We start from the raw sequence: 25,433 nt of genomic DNA, 5'->3' as shown, positions 1-25,433 counted from the left end.
GGGCAGGCCGTATAGTATATACAGGCAATCCCCTACTTTCAAACATCCGACTTACAAACGACTCCTACTTACAAACGGAGGGAGACAACAGGAAGTCAGAGGAAATCTACCCCTAAGAAGGGAAACTCTCCCCTGTAAGAGTTAATATGAAAAAGGTGTCTCCATTAATACTTTATCACCAATCCTAGATTCCCTAATAACCCCAAATTTTCAAAATCCAATTGTCATTGGGACAGAAAGTGAGGTGAAATCTTCTGAACAGGGGCACAGACAGCAAAACAAATGTCACAGGGGTGATAACCCTTCCCTATGTTATCCAAAAAGCTTAAGAGTAGATTTTTTGGCTGGAGCTACACTTAAAAAATGTACCTGTTCCAAATTACAAACAGATTCAACTTAAGAACAGACCTACAGTCCCTGTCTTGTTTGCACCGCCTGTATACTGCTGTTCAGAGTATATAGGGCCTCTGGGCCCCACGTCTTTTCTTTTTCAATTTGGGTGCGGGGTTCCCTTTAATATCCATACAAGACCCAAGGGGCCTAGTAATGGGCTGGGGGGGGTACCCATGCCGTTTTTCAATCATTTTCATCCATATTGCCAGGACCCAACATTACATTAAAGCCGCAAGCAGTTTTAAATGACTTTTATTCCTTTAGAAATTTCATTTTGTGCAGGGACTGTTCTAAGAACGGGAAACATGCGCCACTTTACAGGCATACTAGAGACACCCCCCAGGTACGATATTTAAAGGAATATTTCACTTTTATTTTTTCACTTTAAGTATTATTAAAATCACTGCTCCCGAAAAAACAGCAGTTTTTAAAACTTTATTTGCATTGATACATGTCCCCTGGGGCAGGACCCGGGTCCCCAAACCCTTTTTAGGACAATACCATGAAAATTAGCCTTTAAAATTCGCACTTTTCATTTTTCATGTTCGGGTCCCATAGACTTTAACAGTGTTCGAATGTTGGTGCAAACTTTCGGCCCGTTCGCATGTTCTGCCGCGAACCGAACCGGGGGGTGTTCGGCTCATCCCATCTCCTGAGACTGCACTCAGTGACTTGGGTCTGAGACTATACAGACATATCCCACCACCCGGCACAGCCAGCAAATAACAGAGCAAGTAACCCCGGGAGAATTACCCTGCCAGGGATCTTGCTGGACCCGAGCATGGGGCAGAAGACTCAAGGTACATACCCCAGGTGTCTAGGTCAAGCAACACCTATTATGAAAATCAACATTTTACTGCCAGCTGAACCCCAGAATCTCCATAGATCCAGTCTAGATACATAAATTGTGTCTGCGGCCCAGAGAAGGAAGATTATCCAAGAGAAATACAGGAATACAGGACGGGGAACGCAGCTCAGGAAAGTGACCAGGGGATTACAGGCTGATATCACCCAGTCCCCGCCCTACTCTGGACCAATCAGTGAGCAGTATGGGTGGAGGAATGTATTTAGTGTTAATGACCCACCTGTGCTGATCTCTGTAGGAGTGTCCTCCTCTATAAATGTCCCCGTTATTCCATCCTCCTCCATAGACTGCTGATCATCCCTCACATGCGTCTCTTCTTCTTCTGATTTAACCTCAAATTCTATATCGATTGGATCTCCACTCTAAACCAAAAAAAAATGAGAGAGAATATAATCTGTAAAATAGAAGATTTATTATTGTGACATCATATATAATAATGTTCTAGATTCTCAATGCCACCAACCTTGTAACAGTGAGGGATGCTGTGACCTTCCTGTGTGGAATCCCGGGAATACAGAGGACGGGGACATCTCTCTGGTGGGTTCCTGGTATTAGGTGGCTCCATCATATCCTTGTGTCCTTCTGAAAACTTCTCCATCACTCCATACTCCTCATCCTCCTCTTTATACTCTTCTTTAACATCAATATTATTATCCCCAAGGTTTCCACTCTGAATATATAATAAAACATTCATTGTAACAAACATGCTTGTGTATAAATCATAACTACGAATAATTGTTAATCATCTACCTGATGATGGTGAAGGATGGTGTGATCTTCCTGTGTGGAATCCCGGGAATACAGAGGATGGGGACCTCTCTCTGGTGGGTTTCTGTAGCTGGATGACTCTTCCATGGTGTCTTGGTGCAGATTTTTGTAAACTTTTAGAGACTCTGACTCCTCCATCACCCCATCCTCATCATCCTCCTCTTTTATCTCTTCTTTAATCTCAACTTTAGAATCTCTCAGGTTTCCACTCTGAATATATAATAAAAATGACATCAATGGTAACAATACAGATAATGTACAGATCCTAATGATACTATCAGTGATTGTTCCTCATCTACCTGATGATGGTGAGGGATGGTGTGATCTTCCTGTGTGGAATCCCAGGAATACAGAGGACGGGGACATCTCTCTGGTGGGTTCCCATTACTGGATCCATCTGTAGGAAACACACACACTGACTGAATACATTGTTTCTATGTGTTTATCAGATGATGGGGGATCTAGGTGGAGCCTCCGTACTGCTCTCTCCTTTACAATAAAGTCTCCTCTTACCCGGTGATGTGAGGGGCGGCTGATTGTCCATCATGACGTCCTTCCCAGCACCGCTCACCTCTCCTGTCAGCAGCTCGATTATCTCTCTGGTGACTTCTAGAATCTTCTTTTTATTTCTCTATTCTATCAGGGAGGGAGGTGGAGACAATGTAATGGTCATATGATCTCCAGACTTCACAGGAGGAAAACTCTAGATTTGAACACAAATAGTAAAATCAAATGACATTCCCAGAATCCTCCTCACCTCACTGGTCAGGTCTCTCTTTATTTAAACCCCACTTCATGCTGAAGTTTCTGATATTACATACAATGCAGGTCCAACAACCCTACTTTGAAAGTGAGGAGGCCAGGGGCCGGCCCACATCCTAAGAGCATCAGAAAAAAAGAGTTGGATAGAGAGATATTAGGAGGAGGAGCTGTGAGCTCAGTGTGATGTCATAGGATTCTCTGACTCTGATTGGAGGGACATTGGGAGGAGGAGCTGTGGGGGGTGCTGTGTGAGGTTTCTGTACACAGAATCATTTCTCCCAGGTGCGTTCCTTCTCTCCTAAACTGAAAGATGAACGTTGCCTTTGGGCTTTGCCAGGACACATCATATTCCCCATTCAGCTCTTGTTCCTCTCTGTAACATGTGCTTTCTACCAATCCTTCTGACAGTTGTGTCCTCTTTCCTTAATCTCTCTTTCCCTCACCCCACAGCCTGTATATATCACCTTCACCTCTGTCCTCTCCCTATTACTGCACTCACCAACTCCAGATAATTCTAAAACCACATGCTAAAAGAAACCTCCAGGACTCTGAGGCATGTCCCTTCATAAAAATCACACTAACCCTGGACCTCCATAATTTAACTGTGCCCAAATCTCCCATCACCCCATGCCCTCTGGCAGCAGCTGCAATCCACACAATTTAGTTTCTATTCCTCGTCTTCCTAAAATCAGCCTCCCCTTCTCTTGCACCCTTTGGAACGCCTGCTTTGTCTGTAACAAACTCACTTCTGTCCATGACCTCTTTATTACTAACTACTTGCTGTTACTGAAACCTGGCTTCATGAATCCGACACGGCTTCTCCTGTATCCCTCTCCCATGATGGCCTTCTCTGAACTCACTCCCTCAGACCCACCTCCCTCTCTCTCACTCTCCTCATTTGAGGCACATTGTATTTGTCTATTTTCCCCAGTTTTTTTAAGAAATTCTGTGCTATCGGCCTGGACCGACCTTTCTTGATGACTTCTGTGCCTGGCTACCCTACTTTGTCTCTTCTGAAATCCCCACAATCATTCTCGATGACTTCAACATCCCTGTTAATACTAATACTCCTGCTACTTCTAAATTTTTTAGTCTAACCTCTTCTTTTGACCTGAAGTAATGGATACATGATTCTACTCACTCTGATGGCAACACCCTTGACCTTGTATTCTCCTACCTATGCACTCTGTGCAACCTCTAAAACAATCCTTTTTCCTCTCTCTGATCACCACCTTATTAATTTCACTCTCTCCTTGTCTTTCACCTCCTCTCCCTCACAGCCATCTAACAGTTACCCGTAGAAACCTTCGCCACCTAACCCACCTTAACCCTTCTCTTCTACTGACCACCTCTATGACAGAATCTCAGCCCTGTCCTGCCCCAACCCAGCCACTTCTGTCTACAATAGATCCCTGTCCTCCGCCTTGGATGAGCTCGCCCCCCTCACGACACACAGAATCAGGCCCCGACCCCTACAACTTTGGCAAACGGATGACACCAGAAGCCTGTGGCATAAGACTAAGGGGTCATTTCACTAAGAGTTAAATAATGGCTAATATTATGCAGTAAAAATAGGATTTTTATAACAACTTACATGTAAAATCCTTTTCTTGGAGTAAATCACGGGCACAGAGCAGCCATAGTAATTACTATGTGGGTTATACGCCACCTATCGGTGAATGTACACTGGCAACCCAAGACAGGAAGTCCCCCTCTATATAACCCCTCCCATACAGGAAGTACCTCAGTTTTTGTTGCAAAGCAATATGTATGTATATCCCAACAAGAGGGGAGGGACCTCTCTGTCCCCCGATGTACTCCAAGAAAAGGATTTTACAGGTAAGCCGTTAAAAAAATCCTATTTTCTTTATCGTACATCACTGGACACAGAGCTGCCATAGTAATTACTATGTGGGATGTCCCAAAGTAATGCCACTGAGGGGAGGGAGACACAAATAAAAGCAGGACGCCATCAGACATGAGGACCTACACTGCAGCTTGCAGTACACTGCGCCCAAAGGCGGCATTCTCTTGCCATCATACATCCAACTGATAAAATTTAGTAAATGTATGGACTGATGACCAAGTTGCGGCCTTGCAAATCTGAGTCATAGAGGGTTGGTGATACACCGCCCATGAAGCACTTACTGCTCTGGTAGAGTGTGCTTTAACTTGAAAAGGCGGAACTTTTCAAACCATAAGCCTGGATTATAACCTGACGAATCCACTTTGAAATAGTCGATTTTGACGCTGCCTGCCCTTTCCTGGGCCCTTCTGGCAGCACAAACAAAGCATCAGTTTGTCCTATATGAGCTGTCACCTTCAAGTAGAGCCTGACAGCTCTCACTACATCAAGAGAATGGAACAATTTTTCCTCTGGAGAACAAGGATCTGGAAAAAAGGAAGGCAGGGAGACATCTTGGTTCAGATGAAAACTGGACACTACTTTAGGTAGGAAAGTTGGGTGAGGACGCAACACCACCTTGTCCTTATGAATAACTAAGAATGGCTCTTTACATGAAAAAGCTGCCAATTCTGATACTCTCCTTGCCGAGGCTACTGCAACCAAAAAAAAAACAAACTTCCTTGTCAAAAGGATCGAGGGAATATGGCGCATCGGCTCAAAGGGTTGTCTTAGCAATGCCGATAAAACTAGATTCAAATGCCATGGGCACAAGGGTGACCTAACTGGTGGAATTATACGAGTTACCTCGATTCACATCTATGCATGTTGCTTTGGAGCCTTTCTGCAGTGCTTTTTGCAGTGCTTGCCGCGTTTTTTGGGACACGTGTTCCCTCCTTCCGATTTGCGGTTTTATTTTTTACACTGTTTATAGCTTGTTGCTAAGGCGGCCGCCACGTCCTTAACAACCGATAAGTCATCAGCTGTCAGCGAGCTTTCCGCTGAATGTAAAAAAAAAAGAATTGCCGGCTAAAAAAAAAATTTGGGTCTAGTATGGATTTGGAGGGGACCTCCCCATGCCAAAATATAAAAAAAAATGGCCTGGAGGTCCCCCCAAAATCTATACCAGACTCTTATCCGAGCATGAAGCCCGGCAGGTCAGGATAGGGAGGGGACAAGCGAGCCCCCCCCCCCCCGAACCATACCATGCCGCATGCCTTCAACATGCTCAATCCCCCCCCACCCCAAAGCACCTTGCCCCCATGTTCGGACGAGGTAATCCGATTGCCACGCTCCCATCGTTTTTTAAGAGATGCTTGACATCGGTGCGGACAGATCAGCGGGACGCAGCATCGGAGGAGGGTCGTCAGCGGGAGCGGCGGCAGAGGAAGAAGAATACCGGACAAAGAGGACAGAAGAAAGAAGAAGAGCAGAAGAAGAAGCAGGGGAAGAAGGAGAAGACCGGAGGATGAAGATGTGGGAGAAGATGGAGGAAGAAGCAGAGAAGAAGAAGATATTTTGAATAAAAGACTTGTCAAAAACTGTCTACTGTATTTTTTAACATTACACTACTTTTTTTGGTGAATGGGTAGGGGGACAATGTACCCCATACTCATTTACATAGGGAGGGGTGGGATCTGGGGGCCTCCTTGTTAAAGGGGGTGTCATGGTTATGCAATAGAGTTTGTCTGTCAGCTTACCTGTCTCCATGTGTTCATCTCTAGAGACCAGCTGACCCTCACCTGACTGGTTTTATAACCTCTCCTCTAGCATGGCCCCACCCCAGGTCCTATCAGGGAACCCTATATAACCTATGCACTGCAAGTCAGCAGTGCTGATCAACCATTGTGTGTTAGCCTCCGTGTGTACTTGCTGTGTTTCCTACGTCTGATTCCTGTTACCGACTTTGGCCTGTTCTCGACTCTCCCGGTCTGCTTGTTACCCCTGACCTTTGGCATGTTATGTTTCTCCTTGTCTGCTAGTCACCCTGACCTTTGGCTTACCTCTTACTTCCCTGTCATTCCAGCCTGCTGCCTCCTTCCTCTTCTCCTGTAGTCTATGGTGAGCATGAGCTGCAAGACCCTGGGGGCCGCAACCTGGAGCCAGACTGCAGCGCAGTCCATCCTCACCACTAGAGGCTCTGGTGAACACCCGCTGGCTCTTAGACTCCACGCCCTGGGGAATCTATGCTCTAGCTCCCACTGAGATCTATGTTAGTTATTCTGTAGACCTGCTTCCTGAACCTTCCAGGGTTCAATCCGCAGCAGTCAGTCCTAGGGTCCACTACCTTAGCGGTGCACTTCCGACTCCTACAGAGTGCATCTGTCACCTGGTCTCAGGTGACCTGACAGGGGGCTACCAGATTCCGATAAGCCCCTCGCCTGCAGACCCCGACAACCACCGGGCAAGGGTTGTCGGGAAGAGTCCCTTGTCCCCATCAACATGGGGGCAAGGTGCTTTGGAGTGGGGGGCACAGAGCCCCCCCGCCCCAAAGCACCTATCCCCCCATGTTGAGGGCATGCGGCCTGGTATGGTTCAGGAGGGGGGGTGGGAAGCTTGCTCGTCCCCTCCCTTTTCTAACCTGCTGGGCTGCATGCTCGGAAAAGGTTCTGGTATGGATTTTGGAGGGGACCCCGACGCCATTTTTTTAAAAAATTTTTGCATGGGCCTCTGAATTCAAACTAGAATGAGTTTGGCCTCCGAATTCATATTAGACCCACGGGCCTGGTATGGACCTGGGGTGGGACCCCACATTGTTTTTTTTCACAATTTTTTTTTAGCCGGCAATTCTTTTTTTTTACATTCAGCGGGAAGCTCGTTGACAGCTGATGACTCATCAGTTGTTAAGGAAGTGGCAGCTGGCTTCCCGGCCCCCACCCTAGCAACCAGCTATATACAGTATAAAAAAAAAGAAATAAAAAAACGCAAATCGCGGAAAAATCATGGTAAAAACGTGGTACTTGCGTTTTGGATGAAAAAAAGTCCCTGACCCTTTCCAAAAACGCAGAGGCAAAAAATGCATTGATGTGAATATGTTCCATAGGAACCCATGTTAAAAAATGTCCCTGCATTTCTGCAAAATGCATCAAAAAACACATTAGTGTGAATAGAGCCTAAAGGCCCGGATCAAAGAATGCAAAGTGAGTGGCCTTTGAAAGAATACTGACAAGGTCGAGATCTGACGCTTGATTGTACTCAAGGCCAGCTTCATTTCTACCCCTAACTGTAGAAATGAAAGAATTCTTCCTATGACATATTTCAGAGGATGCCATCCTTTGGTTTCACACCATGAAACATAGGCCCTCCAGACCCTATAATAGATGGTCCTAACGCATCTGTGCTGCATGCGAGTGGATCCCTTGTCCCTGACAAAAAATTGTCCAATTTCTTGCCGAACCTGGACGCCAATAGATCTACGTCTGCGGTGCCCCATTCTTGGCAAATGGCTGAGAAAATGTCGGGATGGAGAGACCATTCTCCTGGGAACAATTGTTGGCGGCTCAAGAAATCCATCTGACAATTGTCCACTCCTGGAATGAAGACTGCCGATAGGCAAGGTACATGCTTCTCTGCCCAGGCCAGAACATGGCTCACTTCTCTTTGGGCTGCATGACTTCTGGTACCCCCTTGGTGGTTGATGTAAGCCACTGCTGTGCCATTGTCAGATTATATCCTGACGGGACAACCTTGTAATCTGCAAAGCCATTAGGGCTGGACGCGCTGCCCGAATCTCTAGAATGTTGATGGGCAAGGCTTTTTCGGACTCTGACCACTTCCCTTGGACAGTGGTCTCCTCCAGAAGCGCTCCCCAGCCTAAGAGGTTGGCATCCATTGTTACAACCTTCCAGGTTACTGGCAGGAAGGATTTCCCCTTCTGCAAATTCCTGGTTATCAATCACCAACTGAGACTCTGGCACACCCTTGGGGCCAGATACATTGGGTAATCCAAGGCTTGGATTTTCTTGTTCCAAGCAGTCAGAATACTGTTTTGCAACCGTCTTAAATGGAACTGAGCATCTTCCCTAGCAACCTCATGCAAAGGAGAATGGAAGGATCCTTCTTTGCCTTGACCACATGGACCAGATCTCTTATAGCCCTGACTTTTGTCTGAGGCAAAAATACTTTTTCTTGGGCTGTATCTATAACCAAACCCAAGTACTCCAGCCTTCTTATTGGCCGTAAAGCTGATTTCTCTAGGTTGAGAATCCAACCCAGGTGATCCAAGTATTCAGCCGTGTTGGACACACTCTGGTCTAGCCACCACGAACTGAAAGTGGCGCTGTTGTACCGCAAAATGCAGAAACTTATGGTGAGCGGGAAAAATTGGCACATGCAGATATGCATCTTTGATGTCTATTGATGCCAGAAATTCTAATCCCTGCAGGGTGGATATGACTGACCGGACTGACTCCATGCGAAAAGAGTGGACGGTTAGGAACTGATTTAGATCTTTGAGATCTAGAATGGGTCTGACATCTCCATTCGGTTTTGACACCATGAAGAGATTTGAATAGAACCCCATGCCCTGCTCTTCTGAGGAGAAAAGGTGGAAACTTTCGAAACTCTAGTTTGTACCCTGGAGATACGGTGGAGATGACCCATCTGTATCGGATCTCTTCCTCCAAGCCTCTGAAAACTGCAGAAGCCTTCCCCTCACTCGAGCGAGCGGGGGCGCCCCTTCATAAGGAGGCCTTGGGACTCTGCTTGAGAATTCTACGCATATGCACTGATAAGAGCAAGGCGTGACACCCGATGAATAGAATCTTTAAGAGCATCAACCGCAAAACATAAGGCCCTAGGTAGCTCAGCTAACTCACGGGCCGCTTCCCCTTGAGCAGGGACACTTTTAATAACCGGCTTAAGCTGGTCTTTTAGGGATTGACAAATGCCTATCGCTGCAACTGCAGGCTGTGCTGCTGCACCTGCTACAACAAACGAGGCTTTGAGTAAGGATTCCAGTTTCTTATCGGCTGGATCCTTAAAAACTTTGACATTGTCTACTGGACAAGTTAGACTCTTATTCACAGAAGAAATAGCAGCGTCTACTGCTGGCAAACTCCACTTCTTCTTTTGTACTTTTCCTCCATAGGATAGAGAAGAGAAAATCTTCTAGGAGGAAGAAAATATATATCTGGGTGATCCCAGTCAACATATATTAGCTACTCCAGCAATGGGTGTACAGGAAATGTATGTGGACCCTGTGGAGACCTTAAGGAACCCAAAGAAGAAAAGGGGACCTCAACTACCTGTGCTGGCGGGCAACTTTTATCCAGAACGGACCAATTCCATAAGGGATTGCACTAGCAATTTCTGAGATTGCGAGGCTGAAAAGGGCTCTTCTGAGAGTGAATCCTTAGAGGGGGAGTCACCCGCCTGCCCTTTTCCCCAGTCACCCAATGGAATCTCAACAACATCAACCATTCCTGTTCAAATACTGTAAGGTCAGGCGAAGGAGACCTATTGCGTTTTTTCCCGGACTGGGAGGAAGACGCGAACATATCAGCAATTTTTGCCTTCCAAACCAGCTAAAGCTGAAGCCAAATCGTCCTTGGTGATGTATGCAGAGGCTGAAGTATTGGAAGTAGCTACTATGCCTGAATGACTCAGACTGGCCAGTTGCGTCTGGTCCTTCAGGGGAGGATAGAATGGTGGAAGCGGGACTTGGATCATCAGACCCTGACCGCGGCACCTTTGCGCTCCTCCCCTTCGAATGCTTCTCACCCTTCTTTCGTGAAGACATAGTCCTAAGTACAAAAGGCAGAGGTACTTACAATGTGCATCTACTGCCGAGCTATAGTCCAGCAGTGGAAATATGCCGCTATCACTGCTCAGCCTGATGCTGAGTAAACGTGTCCTTTAGGAATGCCTGTAACCAACACCCATACAGCGCTTACATGCCCTCGTATGCTCTGTGTCCCTCCGTCAGCCACTAGACTTTTTCCAGAGTATAAGCTTTATAGGCAGTGAGCCTTGCGCCTGCGCCATGTATTACGTGAACGTTCGTTCCCACGTGCATGCCGGCCGTGCCAAGCCATGCCCCGTGCATCCTAGGATAGATTATTTTGTTACTCAAAAGGTTGAGCAGCCCTGGTTTAAAGGTTGCATTGTCATGTTTTTACTGGTTGTATGTCTTATCTATGCTAACATCCCCAAGAGAGGAATGTCCTCCTGGGGCATAAATCATGTGTCTGGGTTTCAATAAACAGTTATTCCTTTGGTTTTACCTCAACATCTTGTCTGTGCATGATGCTTGGGGCAAAGGGCTTGTATTATCAACTGGTCTGCTTGAAGGTTCTAGAGGGCAGGAGGCACCCAGTTGGGGTGCCAGGCCATCACATTCTCTCTTAAACATGCACTAGTCACCCCCATACTTAAAAAGCCCTTACTGGACCCCACCATTCCTAACAACTTGCGCCCAATCTCCTTGCTCCCCTTTTCCTCCAAACTGCTTGAATGTCTGGTCTACAACCAACTGAGCGACCATCTCACTGAGAATAACCTTTTAGATTCCCTTCAATCTGGATTTCACTATCCACAGAAACTGTTCACCTAAAACTCACAATTAATCTACTAGATCCAATGGACACTATTCTGTATTCCTACTCCTGGACCTCTCTGCTGCCTTTGACACAGTGGACCACCCCCTCCTCCCCCAAAAAACTCCACTCCTTTGGTCTCTGTGACTGTACTATTGACTGGTTCTCATCACACTTATCTCACCGCACCTTCAGCGTCACTTACAATTCTACTTCCTCCTCTCCCTTTCTCTGTCGGGGTCGCCCAAGGTTCTGTTCTTGGACCTCTCCTATTCTCATCTACACCTCCTCCCTGGGTCAGCTTATAGCCTCCATGACTTCCAATAACATTTCTACGCTGATGACACCCAAATCTATCTCTCTACCCCTCAACTCACACATCACTAATTTACTGACAGACATATCAGTCTGGATGTCACACCACTTGCTCAAACTCAATCTATCCAAAGCAGAGCTCATAATATCTCCTCCCCCACGTGCGCCTTCCCCTGACTTATCTGTCAAGATCGATGGCACAATCATCAACCTGTCTCCCCATGCCAGGGTGCTAGGTGTAATCCTGGACTCTGAACTTTCTGTTCGGCCTCACATCCACTCACTGTCCAAAGCTTGCTGCCTCAACCTCCGCAACAGCTGCTAACCCACTCCCTGGTCATCTCTGGCCTCAACCTCTGCAACATCTCCAAAATACGCCCCTTCCTAACCAATGATAACACAAAGCTGCTAACCCACTCCCTGGTCACCTCTGGCCTCGACTACTGCAACTCCCTCCTCATTGGATTACCTTTACATAGGCTCCTCTCCCTTCAGTACATAATGAATGCTGCGGCCAGGTTCATCCACCTTACCAACCGTTCAATGTCTACTACCCCTCTTCTCCAATCCTTCCACTGGTCTCCATTCAGTGTCCTCCACCCCACTCTGTCAATCCCTCCACTGGCCTCCATTCAGTGTCCTCCACCCCTATCTGCCAATCCCTCCACTGGCTTCCACTCACCCAACAAACGAAATTCAATATAGCAACATCACCAAAGTCTTCCCCAACTATATCACTAACCTCGTCTCACATTACCAACCAAATAGTTCTCTTTGTTTCTCCCAAGACCTTCTGCTAACTAGCTCCCATGTTACCTCCTCCCATGCTCATCTCCAGAGCTTCTCCCATCCTATGGAGGTCCCTAACCCAATTCGTCCTATGATCTCCTACTCCGTCCAATTTTTTTCAGAGAAGCCTATCCCGCCCCCACCTAACTGGACTTTTCTTTTCTCCATCAGCCCATCCCCCATAGTTATTGCCTTTTGGATCACTTGACCCTCCCTCTGATTCCTCCTGTATTATATTGTATTGTAACTGTACTGTCTGCCCTCATGTTGTGCAAACTGTTGTTGTATAATAATATATGTGTGTATCATCATCTGCTGGAGATAAAAGACGTCACGGTGACTATGGAGGAAGAGGACGGACATCACGGGGGTTAAAAAATACAAAATAAAATCTTATTACCTCCTCTGCTGCCTATTTCAGCCACATCACCTCTACCTCGTATCACAAGGAGCTTCCTTCCTGTACCTGACATCACTTCCTGTCTTCCATAGAGACTTCCTGTCTAGATAGAAGTGAGATCACCACCTTGTGGAGATCAGAGGAACTGCCGCCCAGAGAAACGTCTCGTAGTGTGAACACGGCCTTGTGCTGTGTGTATGTACTGTATATCCTTATAGATGTGTAGTGCACCCCCCGCAGGAGCATCTGATGATATCTGGTTGTTTCTCATACAGTACAGATAAATGAAGCAGGAAAGGTGGGACTTTAAATGAGGTTGTTGACATTGTGGAGGTAGCCTCATTCAAAGTCCCAAAAATCCCCTCTTTTTCTCATACAGTACAGAGGCCACCAGTCACCCAAGCAACTGTCCATTCACTCCGGCTCCAATAAACAGTCTAGGGGATTGTCTATTTGTAATGAATTGCTTGTAGAACGCGGGGTTTGGGATACTCTAAAACTGCTAGTAACCCTCACAGCTGAGGACCATGAGTCTCTTTGTGGCATCCGGTTACCCTGCGCAACGGCACAGTTATTGGCATCCAGTGCAATCTCAGGAACCCCGCACAGTGCAGGAGGGCGCTCTTCTTTTAGCTCACAGATGAGATTCTTGCTGAGGACCGAGGAATGGCTGGTATCTGAACCCTATGAGATGTGGTCTCAGTCCAAGCAGCCTCTGGCACCCAGTGTTGGGACAAGGTCATCCACCGCCAAGGGCGAATATGGCAAATTGTTCCCCTCCCTCACAAGGGGTAGGGGCCAATAGCGGCATGCAGAGCACAATGTATGTAATGTTTGTGGCATGAGCAAAATAGCACCAATAGTTGTGGTACATTGCAGCAAACTGAAGAGTTTGCATTGCACGCAATTGCAGTGTGACCCCATTCCATTTAATTTTTGCTGCATCTCTTCCTTCATGTGGTTGTCTGAGGAGGAGGAGGAGGTCTGGGGGTGATCTGAAGAGGAAGGGGGGGTGTGGGAGGAGGACAGGGGGGTCTGAGGAGGAGTGAGGAAGTCTGGTGGGGGTCTGAAGAGATCTAGAAGGGGATTGAGGAAAGAGGAGATCTGGGGGGGGGGGGTCTGAGGAGGAAGTCTGGGGGGGGGTCTGAGGAGGAAGTCTGGGGGGGGGGGGTCTGAGGAGGGGGGGAGGTCTGGGGGACTGAGGAGGAGGGGGGTGGGAAGAGTACAGGGAGGTCTGAGGAGGAGAGAGGAAGTCCAGTGGGGTCCAAAAAGGAGAGGAGATCTGGGGGGGAGGGGGGGTCTGAGGATCATATCAAACACACATATATATATATATATTCACAAACATTGATAAGTATGTCGAATCTCCTGCAGAGCTCCAGTACTTCCACCAAGGAAGGCAGATTTTTTTTCCCCTTGGTGGAAGTACTGGAGCTCTGCAGGAGATTCGACATACTTATCAATGTTTGTGTATATATATATATATATATATATATATATATATATATATATATATATATATATATGTTTGATATGATGCAATGCATATGTATACATATAAATATAAAGAGTGTTATATTATGGTAGAATTCTCTGATTTCAGAGCGGTGATTCATATCCCTGAAGAAGATAATCGTAACGTCGTTATACGGTGTACAGTACCCAATCCATGTCATTGCTGAGGGAAAGATGGAATCTCTCTCCTGTGGTCACATTCTAAACATTAGAGCTCCCCCTAGCTGCAGCCTGGTAATAACATTGCTAGGAGGTCTATTCATTGAGCGGCTACATACGTCCCATCTTTATATAAACGTCTCCTGACATTTAATGGTCTATATAACCGCTTACCTACCGAGCAATTTTACCCCCTTCCTGCCCAGACCAATTTTCAGCGCTATCGCACTTTGAATAACAATTGCGCGGTCATGTAACACTGTACCCATATGACATTTTTAGCATTTTTTTTAGACAGATAGAGCTTTCTTTTGGTGGTATTTATTAGCCACTGAGGTTTTATTTTTTTTGCTAAATAAATGAAGAAATCCATAAATTTAAAAAAAAAAAAGTTTTTCTTAGTTTTTGTTATAAAATTTTGTAAATAAGTAATTTTTCTCCTTCACTGATGGGCACTGATGAGGTGACACTGATAGGCGGCACTGATTGGCAGCACTTGTGGGCACTGTTGGGGCTGCACTGATAATCAATGCCGATGTCCCCCTGGGTGCCGATTATCGGCTCTCCTCCGGTGACGCGCTGTCAGCATAAGGAGAGGACTTCCGATAGACAGCAAATCCTGATTACACTGTGATTGGACACAGCTGATCACGTGGTAAAGAGCCGCTGTCATTGGCTCTTTACCCCAATCTGTGCCCAGCTGTGTCCCAAGGACACACCGATCACAGAGCGCACCGCCTGCAAGCTGCAGTAGGCTTGTGGGGGGCACGATCATTGGCTGTCATCCTTAAATGCCCTCCCGGCAATGTGCGACCGCGCCGCAGCCATCTTTCAGCGAAAGCGTGGTCGTAAAGAGGTGAAAAAAATGGCAGAGCCCAGTGAAAGCGAACTGATCATCTCTGTGAATTGGGGTAACATTTGCTATGCTGTTTGAATGTTTTCCTCTGATTTAAAATGGAAAATGTTGCATTTGGCCACTAGATGGAGCTAATGCCTATAATACTTAGGGCCATATAATAGCCAAATGTAGTTTTCTCTGTATTACATTAATGGTTGGTATAATATTGCTGGTTTAATTATCTTATATCCTTTAATGTGACAAGCATTCCCCCAGCTGTGCCAAATTCTGGCAGCAATTTCCTATGACCGTCATCTCAATTATGGGGCAATAATGCGGAATTATTACTGCAGTGCCACATTATTGTAACTAGATGGAGCAAATGATCATAGGAAATCACTGAAATAAAATAGGACCAATACTGGTCACGGCTGGGGGAATGCGCATCACATTTGTTCTGGAATTTTATTGATAGGCAACTCCTATCCTCATATTAATTAGTGGTTCCAAATAAATAACTACTGCAGTAGGGAACAGACACAAAAGATACACTCCGCATCTTCCCAAATAACTGTTCTGTTTTATTATGACACAATTGAAGGTTTTTATACACATGATTACGTAGCTATCACATTAATATTACAATTGTACTTTTATGGTAACAAGGGGCGTAACATAGGCAGGCTAATTCTAATCAGGACTGGAAAGAATGCAAACATGTCATGAAAACATTATTGGTGCCGTGTGCAATACATACAAAATACAATACAATTCTATACAGAACTTACACATTTCCTTTACACATTCATTCTACAAAGTTTTTAGAAACAGACCTGTAAGTGTTTGTGAAATTTTCCACCACAAAATGTACTCAGCCAATGAGAAGGAATGACTCCATTTTTATTTTTCTCCTGCTATCAATGGCCAACACCCCACATGTCCAGCAACATTCATATACAAGACATTTCCCGCACTCACTAATACACCTCAAGGGTTGTGTGGGACCCCTGATGTACAGGAAGACAGGACTTCAGTGAGGGACAATTCCCTCACTCAGGACAGGAATACGGCTTCTCCCCCGTGTGAGATCTCTGATGTGTGGAAAGAGTGGACTTCTTTGAAAAACATTTCCCACACTCAGGACAGGAATACGGCTTTTCCCCAGTGTGAGATCTCTGATGTGTGGAAAGATTGGACATAGCTGTAAAACATTTTCCGCACTCAGGACAGGAATACGGCTTCTCCCCCGTGTGTACTCTCTGATGTGCAAAAAAATTGGTCTTCTGTAAAAAACATTTCCCGCACTCAGGACAGCAATACGGCTTCTCCCCTGTGTGCAATTTCTTATGTGCATTAAAACTGGACTTATGCAAAAAACATTTCCCGCACTCAGTACAGGAATACGGCTTTTCCCCCGTGTGAGATCTCTGATGTGTGGAAAGAGCGGACTTGTTTGAAAAACATTTCCCACAATCAGGACAAGAATACGGATTTTCCCCCGTGTGAGATCTCTGATGTACGGAAAGAGAGGACTTCTCTGTAAAACATTTCCCGCACTCATTACAGCAATGCGGCTTTTCCCCTGTGTGAGATCTTTGATGTGCAGAAAGATTGTACTTAGCTGTAAAACATTTCCCGCACTCAGGACAGGAATACGGCTTCTCCCCTGTGTGTAATCTCTGATGTGTGGAAAGAGAGAGCTTATGTGAAAAACATTTCCCGCACTCAGGACAGGAATACGGCTTCTCCTCTGTGTGAGATCTTTGATGTGCAGAAAGATTGGACTTACATGTAAAACATTTCCCGCACTCAAAACAGGTATACGGCTTCTCCCCCGTGTGTAATCTCTGATGTGTGGAAAGTGAGGTCTTCTGTGAAAAACATTTCCCGCACTCAGGACAGGAATACGGCTTCTCCCCCGTGTGTAATCTCTGATGTCTGGAAAGAGCAGACTTCTTTGAAAAACATTTCCCACACTCAGTACAGGAATACAGCTTTTCCCCCGTGTGAGATCTTTGATGATAGGAAAGAGCAGACTTCTTTGAAAAACATTTCCCGCACTCAGGACAGCAATACGGCTTTTCCCCTGTGTGAGATCTCTGATGATAGGAAAGAGCAGACTTCTTTGAAAAACATTTCCCGCACTCAGGACAGCAATACAGCTTTTCCCCCATGTGAGATCTCTGATGATTGGAAAGATCGCTCTTACGTGAAAAACATTTCCCGCACTCAATACAGGGAAACCTCTTATCTTTTGGAACGACGGCACCGTCCCTCACAGTCTGAGGTTCCTCAGGATAAGAGGAATACGATGGTCCGGCACCGTCCCTCACAGTCTGAGGTTCCTCAGGATAAGAGGAATACGATGGTCCGGCACCGTCCCGCACAGTCTGAGGTTCCTCAGGATAAGAGGAATACGATGGTCCGGCACCGTCCCTCACAGTCTGAGGTTCCTCAGGATAAGAGGAATACGATGGTCCGGCACCGTCCCGCACAGTCTGAGGTTCCTCAGGATAAGAGGAATACGATGGTCCATCTACACTGTGTGGTGCCGGATGGACATTTGAGGTAGTCGGGTTTTCTCCTGGACTATACTGTGTGATGTCCTCATCTTCTACTTTACAGTCTGGAGACAAAGTGAGACAATCCTCTGAGGTTTTCCTCATCTCCCGTCCATCTACTAAAATAGAAATACAAAGATTATTACTAGACATGAGCAGATTGGTTCCCCTAAACCAGGACTCCGCCCACATCAGGCAGCTTTGTCTCTGAGGATCTTACAATTCCCCCCTCAAGGTAACTAGTAAATGGGTCTTCTGATCTCCTACCAGTTCATTTCTTTATTCATGGACCTTAGTCAGAGAGTGAGGAAACAACGAGAACTGTCTTTTATAGGAGTGACAGTGATGAGGGGATTATAGGACGAGTGTCCCCTCCCCCTCTATCACTCATTGCCATCTTCCCAACACAAGAAGTCCTGCACTTCCTTATTTAGTCCATGATTTAGTCATGAATAACAGCGGGGCTGAGCCCCACCAGAGGTCAGAGAGTGAGGATGGGGGGAGAACAACCAAGATGAAGACTGGACTGATCCTGAAGACCACCATCATTGGGTTATTGACTCCTTCCTCATTATCACTTTCTGTGATAAAAAAAGTCTGTGCTCCAATCAAATCATCAGATATAAAATGTCCAGCTGGTAGGAAATGGGTGTAACAAAAGAGAATACATATTATGTGTATATATAGCAGTGGGTAGAGGGGAGAGAGCAGAAGTCAGGAGTATGTAATGTACAACATAGAGTATATAGTGCAGGGGTCAGGACTTATAATATTGGTGGCTTAATGTTTATTTGAGACAGGTTTCAGAGGTCCCACACCGCTGCCTCCCATCTCCTGAGTAGGGATGAGCTTTATGTTTGGGTCGAACATGAGTTCAACTCAAACATTGGCTGTCCGCACGTTGGTCGAAATACGAACATTATGGGGCGCGTCACGCCCCATAATGCACTGCGACATCGTAGTGCATTGCTGTCTGATGATTGGACAAGCATGCACTATGATCCGCATGCTTTGGCCAATCACAGAGCCGTCTGCAAAGAGAGCCATAATTGACTAAAGGCAAAGTGCCTTTGGCCAATTATGGCTCAGGGGGTTAAGTCCACGCCCCACACAATATAAGGCTGCCTGCACGTCAGTCCTGTGTGGTGTGTTGCTGGCGTTGACCGAGAGAGAGTGTCATTTCATTTAGATTGAGCACATAGGTGATTCAGTTAGCTGCAGTGTATTTAGTATATATATACATCCAGGCTTGTATATACACATATATATATATATATATATATATATATATACACTGTATTCAGTTTAGCTAGAACTGACTGCAGTCCATTCCTGGTGTACTGTTTCTAATATACTTCTGGCAGGCAGGTGATTCAGTGAGCTGCAGTGCATAAAAAAAAAATATATATTTTTTTTTTCTGTGTGTGTATATATATACACACACACACACACACACACACAGTCTCCTATATATATATATATATATATATATATATATATATCCACTGCACTCCAATCTAGCCAAGCCTATATGTGACTGCAGGCCATTCCTGGTGTACGTTTTCAAATACACTTTCAGGCAGGTGATTCAGTGATCTGCAGTGCATAAAATATATACACAGTCTCCTACATATATATCCACTGCATTCTAGTCTAGCTAAGCCTATATCTGACTGAAGGCCATTCCTGGTGTACTTTTTCTAGTAAACTTCAGGCGGTGTTTTGCTAATAAAATTTTACAGCATGTCTGGAAGGCCACCAAGGAGAGGCAGACGCTCACAGGCCACTAAAGCGGGCAAGCAGGCTCTGTGTCTACAGCCAACAGTGCTGGTCATGGACATGGTGCATCCTCAGCACGTGACCGTGGGGCACGCTTGTCCTTTTTTTCGGCAGCTGGCCGTGTTGATCCACCATATGCAGAAGAGTTGGTAGAGTGGATAACTAAGCCGTCCTCATTCTCCTCATCCCTAGTCACTCAGGCTCAGAGTAGTTTGCCTGCCAATGCAGCTGCCAAAGCGGCATATTCCATCGGCTCAATGTCATCAGTCACTCCTTCCTTAGCCACTGTTCGACCACAGTGTTGGGTACATGCTGCAGGAGGATGCGCAGCGTTTTGAAGGCTCCGATGATGGTACCCAGCTTGAGAAAGGTAGTAACGTGAGCCCAGAGAGAGGGGGTGCCCAAGAAGGACAACAAACTGGCAGTCATGTTCCCCCCAGCTGCAGCATACTGCCAGGTTTGCTCCAGTGATGAGGAGGGAGGGGATGATGAGGTCACTGACTCAACGTGGGTGCCTGATAGGAGAGAGGAGGAGGAGGCACATCACCAAAGAGGCAGGATGCCCTCCAGGGGCCAGCCTAAGGGCAGCACACTGACTGCATCACACCTCAGAGGTCCGCATGTGCAGGGCGCTGCTGTCTCTGCACGTTATTCCAAAAGTTCTTTGGTGTGGGCTTTTTTTGAGACGAGTGCATCAGATCGCACCGCTGCTATTTGCAACATATGTCTCAAAACATCTCCTGCTTGGGCACCACATGCTTGACCAGACATATGTTGACCTGCCATGCAGTTCGTTGGCAAGCGTACCTAAAAGACCCACACCAAAGAACAAAGAGGACCTCTCCTTGCTCCTCATCAGCTGGGATATCCAACCCCACTATACCTTCAGTCCTCTCTGAGACCTGCACTGAGAAGAATGAAGGTGTAGAATTAGGTGTGTCACAGCCAAGTACTTGCGGGCAATCTGCTATCGGTACACCAACGTCAGATTGTACCAGGCAAATTTCCCTGCTCCAGCTGCTGCACCGCTGAAAGGAGTTCGCTCCCAGCCATCCACATGCCCAGCGGTTGAATGCTAGCTTGGCAAAATTGCTAGCACTTCAACTGCTACCTTTTCAGTTGGTAGACTCTGCCCCCTTCTGTGAGTTTGTGGAATGTGCGGTTCCTCAGTGGCAGGTTCCCAAACGCCACTTTTTCTCACGAAAGGCGATTCTGGCTCTTTACCGGCATGTGGAAGCAATGTCTTGGCCTCGCTGGACAGGGCGGTCAGTGTTGGAGGTTGTTCCGCCACCACGCCTCCAAAATGCCACTACTGGTGATTCTGACACACCTCTCTCCTCCACCCCCTCCTCTTCTTCTTCCTCCATGGCCTCTTCCTGTGCTTTGTCCTCGGAACCAGCGGTGCTCTGTAGGCGTTCAAGGGGCTACACAAGTACGCAGGCCACAAGATGCCATGCGGTGCTTGAGCTGGTGTGCTTGGGGGGCAGGAGCCACACTGGGGCAGAGGTTCTGTCAGCTCTGCAGGGGCAGGTTCAGAGGTGGTTGACGCCACGTCAACTTAAGGCAGGAATGGTGGTTTTGTGACAATGGCACCAACCTCCTCTCCACCCTCCGACAGAGACAAATGACCCATGTACCCTGTTTGGCTCACGTCCTTAACTTGGTGGTGCAGCGGTTCTTGGGCAGGTACCCGGGCTTACAAGATGTCCTGAGGCAGGCCAGGAAAGTCTGTGTGCATTTTCGCCGGTCATATAATGCCACTGCTCGGCTGGCAGACCTCCAAAAAGAGTTTAACCTGCCCAAGAACCGCCTAATCTGTGACATGGTGGAACTCAACGTTGGCCATGCTGCAGTGGCTGCACACGCAGCGGAGGGCCATCAATGAGTACCTGTGCGACTATGGCACCAGGACAGGGTCAGGGGAGCTTGTTTTTTTTTTCCCACGCCAGTGGGCCATGATCAGGGATGCATGCACTGTACTGTCACCATTTGAGGAGGCTACGAGGATGGTGAGCAGTGACAGTGCATGCATCAGTGACACTGTCCCCCTTGTCCACCTGTTGGAGCACAAGCTGCGTGGAATAATGGACAGGGCACTTGAGGCAGAACAGAGGCAGGAAGAGGAGGACTTCCTTAGCTCTCAAGGCCCCCTTTATCCAGAGTGTTCCTGCGTGCCCGCCGATCACACAGGAGGAGGAGGAGGAGAAGGAGGAGGATTGTGTCAGTATGGAGGTGGAGCCTGGCACTCAGCATCAGTCTTTAAGGGATCATTTACAGTCCCAAGAAACCCATGGACTTGTACGTGGCTGGGAGAAGGTGGCTGCGGATCATGTCGTCTTTAGTGACCCAGAGGACTCCGGACCGAATGCCTCAGCAAACCTACACTGCATGGCCTCCCTGATCCTGCAAAGCCTGCGGAAGGATCCTCGTATTCGTGGTATCAAGGAGAGGGATCAATACTGGCTGGCAACCCTCCTTGATACACGTTACAAGGGTAAGGTTGCGGACCTTATCTTGCCATCGCAGAGGGAGCAGAGGATGAAACATCTTTGGGAGGCCTTGCAGAAAGGTCTGTGCAACGTGTTCCCAGAGACTGGGAGGTTACAAACTTCTATTCCTGGACAACGTGTTGCTGAGGCTTTGGTCAGTCAAAGAAGGAGCTGGGGAGAAGGTGGCCGTCTGACCGATGCGTTCAGACAATTTTTTAGTCTGCAGCCCCAAGGTATGATCGGTTCCAGCAACCATCGCCAGCGTCTGTTTTACATGGTGCAGGAATACCTAGGGGCAAGATCTGACTTGGACACCTTTCCCACCGAAAATCCTCTGGGTTACTGGGTCTTGAGGATGGATCACTGGCCAGAGCTTGCACAGTATGCAATTGAGCTACTGGCCTGTCCTGCATCCAGCGTTCTTTCGGAACGCACATTCAGTGCTGCTGGAGGCTTTGTAACCGATCACAGGGTGCGTCTGTCCACCGACTCGGTCGATCGACTGACCTTCATAAAAATGAATTAGTCTTGGATCACCACCAGCTACCAAGCACCTGATGCTGATGTAACCGAATAATTTTTTTTGAAATGTCGGATCCCTTCAAAGACTGCCTATGCTGATGCTGAGTGACTATCCTGTAAGTAATTATCCTCTTCCTCCTCAATGATCACGCTGATAGCTTGTAAGAACATTTTTGTTTCTGGGCGCCGCCACCAGTGCCTAAGGCCCAATTTTTCAGCCCCTGTTTAACAGGGGCGTGTAATTACAATTTTTGATGCAATTCTTTGCAGCAGGGCTCGTTCCTGCTCTCCAACTAGAGTATCTGTGAGGGGTTGCAGTGTTGTGGCACCAGTGCCTAAGGCCCAATTTTTCAGCCCCTTTTCAACAGGGACATGTAATTAGAATTCTTGATCTAATATTTCACAGCAGGGCCCTGTGAGGGCTTACAGTGTTGTGGCAACACCAACACCTAGGGCCACAATTTCTGCAGAGTATATAGGGCAGGCCCCTACTTTCAACTTTGTTGTGGCACCACCACCACCAGTGCCTAAAGCTCAATTTTTCTGCCCCTGTAGGGGCGTGTAATTGCAATTTTTGATCTAATATTTCACAGCAGGGCCTGTTCCTGCGCCCACCAAGAGTAACTGTGAGGGCTTACAGTGTTGTGGCACCACCACCACACCACCAAAGGCCCAATTTTTCTGGCCCTGTTTACCAGGGGTGTGTAGATACAATATTTGCTGTTGGGCTCAACTAGAGTATCTGTGAGGGGTTGCAGTGTTGTGGCACCACCACCAGTGCCTAAGGCCCAATTTTTCTGCCCCTGTTCAACAGGGGCATGTAATTACAATTCTTGATATAATATTTCACAGCAGGGCCCGTTCCAGCGCCCACCAAGAGTAACTGTGAGGGCTTACAGTGTTCTGGTACCACCAACACCTAAGGCCCAATTTTCTGCAGAGTATATAGGGCAGGCCGTATAGTATATACAGGAGGTCCCCTACTTTCAAACATCCGTCTTAGAAACAACTCCTACTTACAAACGGAAGGAGACAACAGGAAGTGAGAGAAAATCTACCCCTAGGAAGGGAAATTCTCTCCTGTAAGAGTTAATATGGGAAAAAGGTGTCTCCACTAATGATTTATCACCAATCCTTGTTTCCCTAAAAACCCAAAATTTTCAAAATCCAATTGTCATTGGGACAGAAAGTGAGGTGAAATCTTCTGAACAGGGGCACATACAGCAAAACAAATGTCACAGGGGTGATAGCCCTTCTCTATGTTATCCAAAAAGCTTAAAAATAGATTTGTTGGCTGGAGCTACACTTACAAAACGCACCTGTTCCAATTTACAAACAGATTCAACTTAACAACAAACCTACAGTCCCTGTCTTGTTTGCACCGCCTGTATACTGCTGTTCAGAGTCTATAGGGCCTGGTGGCCCCACGCCTATTTTTTTTTAAAATTTGGGTGCGGGGTTCACCTTAATATCCATACCAGACCCAAGGGGCCTGGTAATGGGCTGGGGGGGGGGGGGGGGTACCTATGCCGTTTTTCAATCATTTTCATCCATATTGCTGGGACCCGACATTACATTAAAGCCGCAAGCAGTTTTAAATTACTTTATTCCTTTAGAAATGTCATTTTGGGCAGGGACTGTTCTAAGCATGGGAAACACGCCACTTTACAGGCATACTATAGACACACCCCAGGTACGATATTTAAAGGAATATTTCACTTTTATTTTTTCACTTTAAGTATTATTAAAATCACTGCCCCCGAAAAAACAGCCGTTTTTAAAACTTTTTTCTGCATTGATACATGTCCCCTGGAGCAGGACCCGGGTCCCCAAACACTTTTTTAGGACAATAACTTGCATATTAGCATTTAAAATTTGCACTTTTGATTTTTCATGTTCGGGTCCCATAGACTTTAACGGTGTTCGAATGTTGGCGCAAATGTTCGGTGCGTTCGCATGTTCTGCCGCGAACCGAACCGGGGGGGGGGGGGGGGGGGGTATTTGGCTCATCCCATCTCCTGAGACTGCACTCAGTGACTTGGGTCTGAGACTATACAGACATATCCCTCCACCCGGCACAACCAGCAGACAACAGAGCAAGTAACCCCGGGAGAATTACCCTGCCAGGGATCTTGCTGGACCCGAGCATGGGGCAGAAGACTCAAGGTACATACCCCAGGTGTCTTAGTCAAGCAACACCTATTATGAAAATCTAAATTTTGCTGCCAACCGAACCCCAGAATCTCCATAAATCCAGTCTAGATACATAAATTGTGTCTGCAGCACAGAGAAGGAAGATTATCCGAGAGAAATACAGGAATACAGGACGAGGAACACAGCTCAGGAAAGTGACCAGGGGATTACAGTCTGATATCACCCAGTCCCCGCCCTACTCTGGACCAATCAGTGAGCAGTATGGGTGGAGGAATGTATTTAGTGGTAATGACCCACCTGTGCTGATCTCTGTAGGAGTGTCCTCCTCTATAAATGTCCCCGTTATTCCATTCTCCTCCATAGACTTCTGATCATCCCTCACATACCTCTCTTCTTCTTCTGCTTTAACCTCAAATTCTATATCGATTGGATCTCCACTCTAAACCAAAAAAAATGAGAGAGAATATCATCTGTAAGATATAAGATTTATTATTGTGACATCATATATAATAATGTTCTAGATTCTCAATGCCACCAACCTTGTAACAGTGAGGGATGGTGTGACCTTCCTGTGTGGAATCCCGGGAATACAGAGGAAGGGGACATCTCTCTGGTGGGTTCCTGGTATTAGGTGGCTCCATCATATCCTTGTGTCCTTCTGAAAACTTCTCCATCACTCCATACT

The 25,433-nt window shown here is 46.7% G+C and overlaps 1 protein-coding gene across 1 annotated transcript in view; it reads right to left on the bottom strand.

The window, feature by feature from the left end:
- Positions 1-25,433, bottom strand: part of LOC141106844 (uncharacterized) — a 209,570-nt gene that overhangs the window by 56,526 nt on the left and 127,611 nt on the right. Inside the window, 1 exon segment of the mRNA XM_073597772.1 lies at positions 16,308-18,020. Coding sequence (XP_073453873.1) covers positions 16,308-18,020 — 1,713 coding nt within the window.

This window comes from Aquarana catesbeiana, linkage group LG08 (assembly GCF_042186555.1).
Source record: "Aquarana catesbeiana isolate 2022-GZ linkage group LG08, ASM4218655v1, whole genome shotgun sequence".
Lineage (NCBI taxonomy): Eukaryota > Metazoa > Chordata > Amphibia > Anura > Ranidae > Aquarana > Aquarana catesbeiana.
The sequence above is the reverse complement of the archived record's forward strand: the minus strand, read 5'-3'. Positions and strand labels throughout refer to the sequence as shown.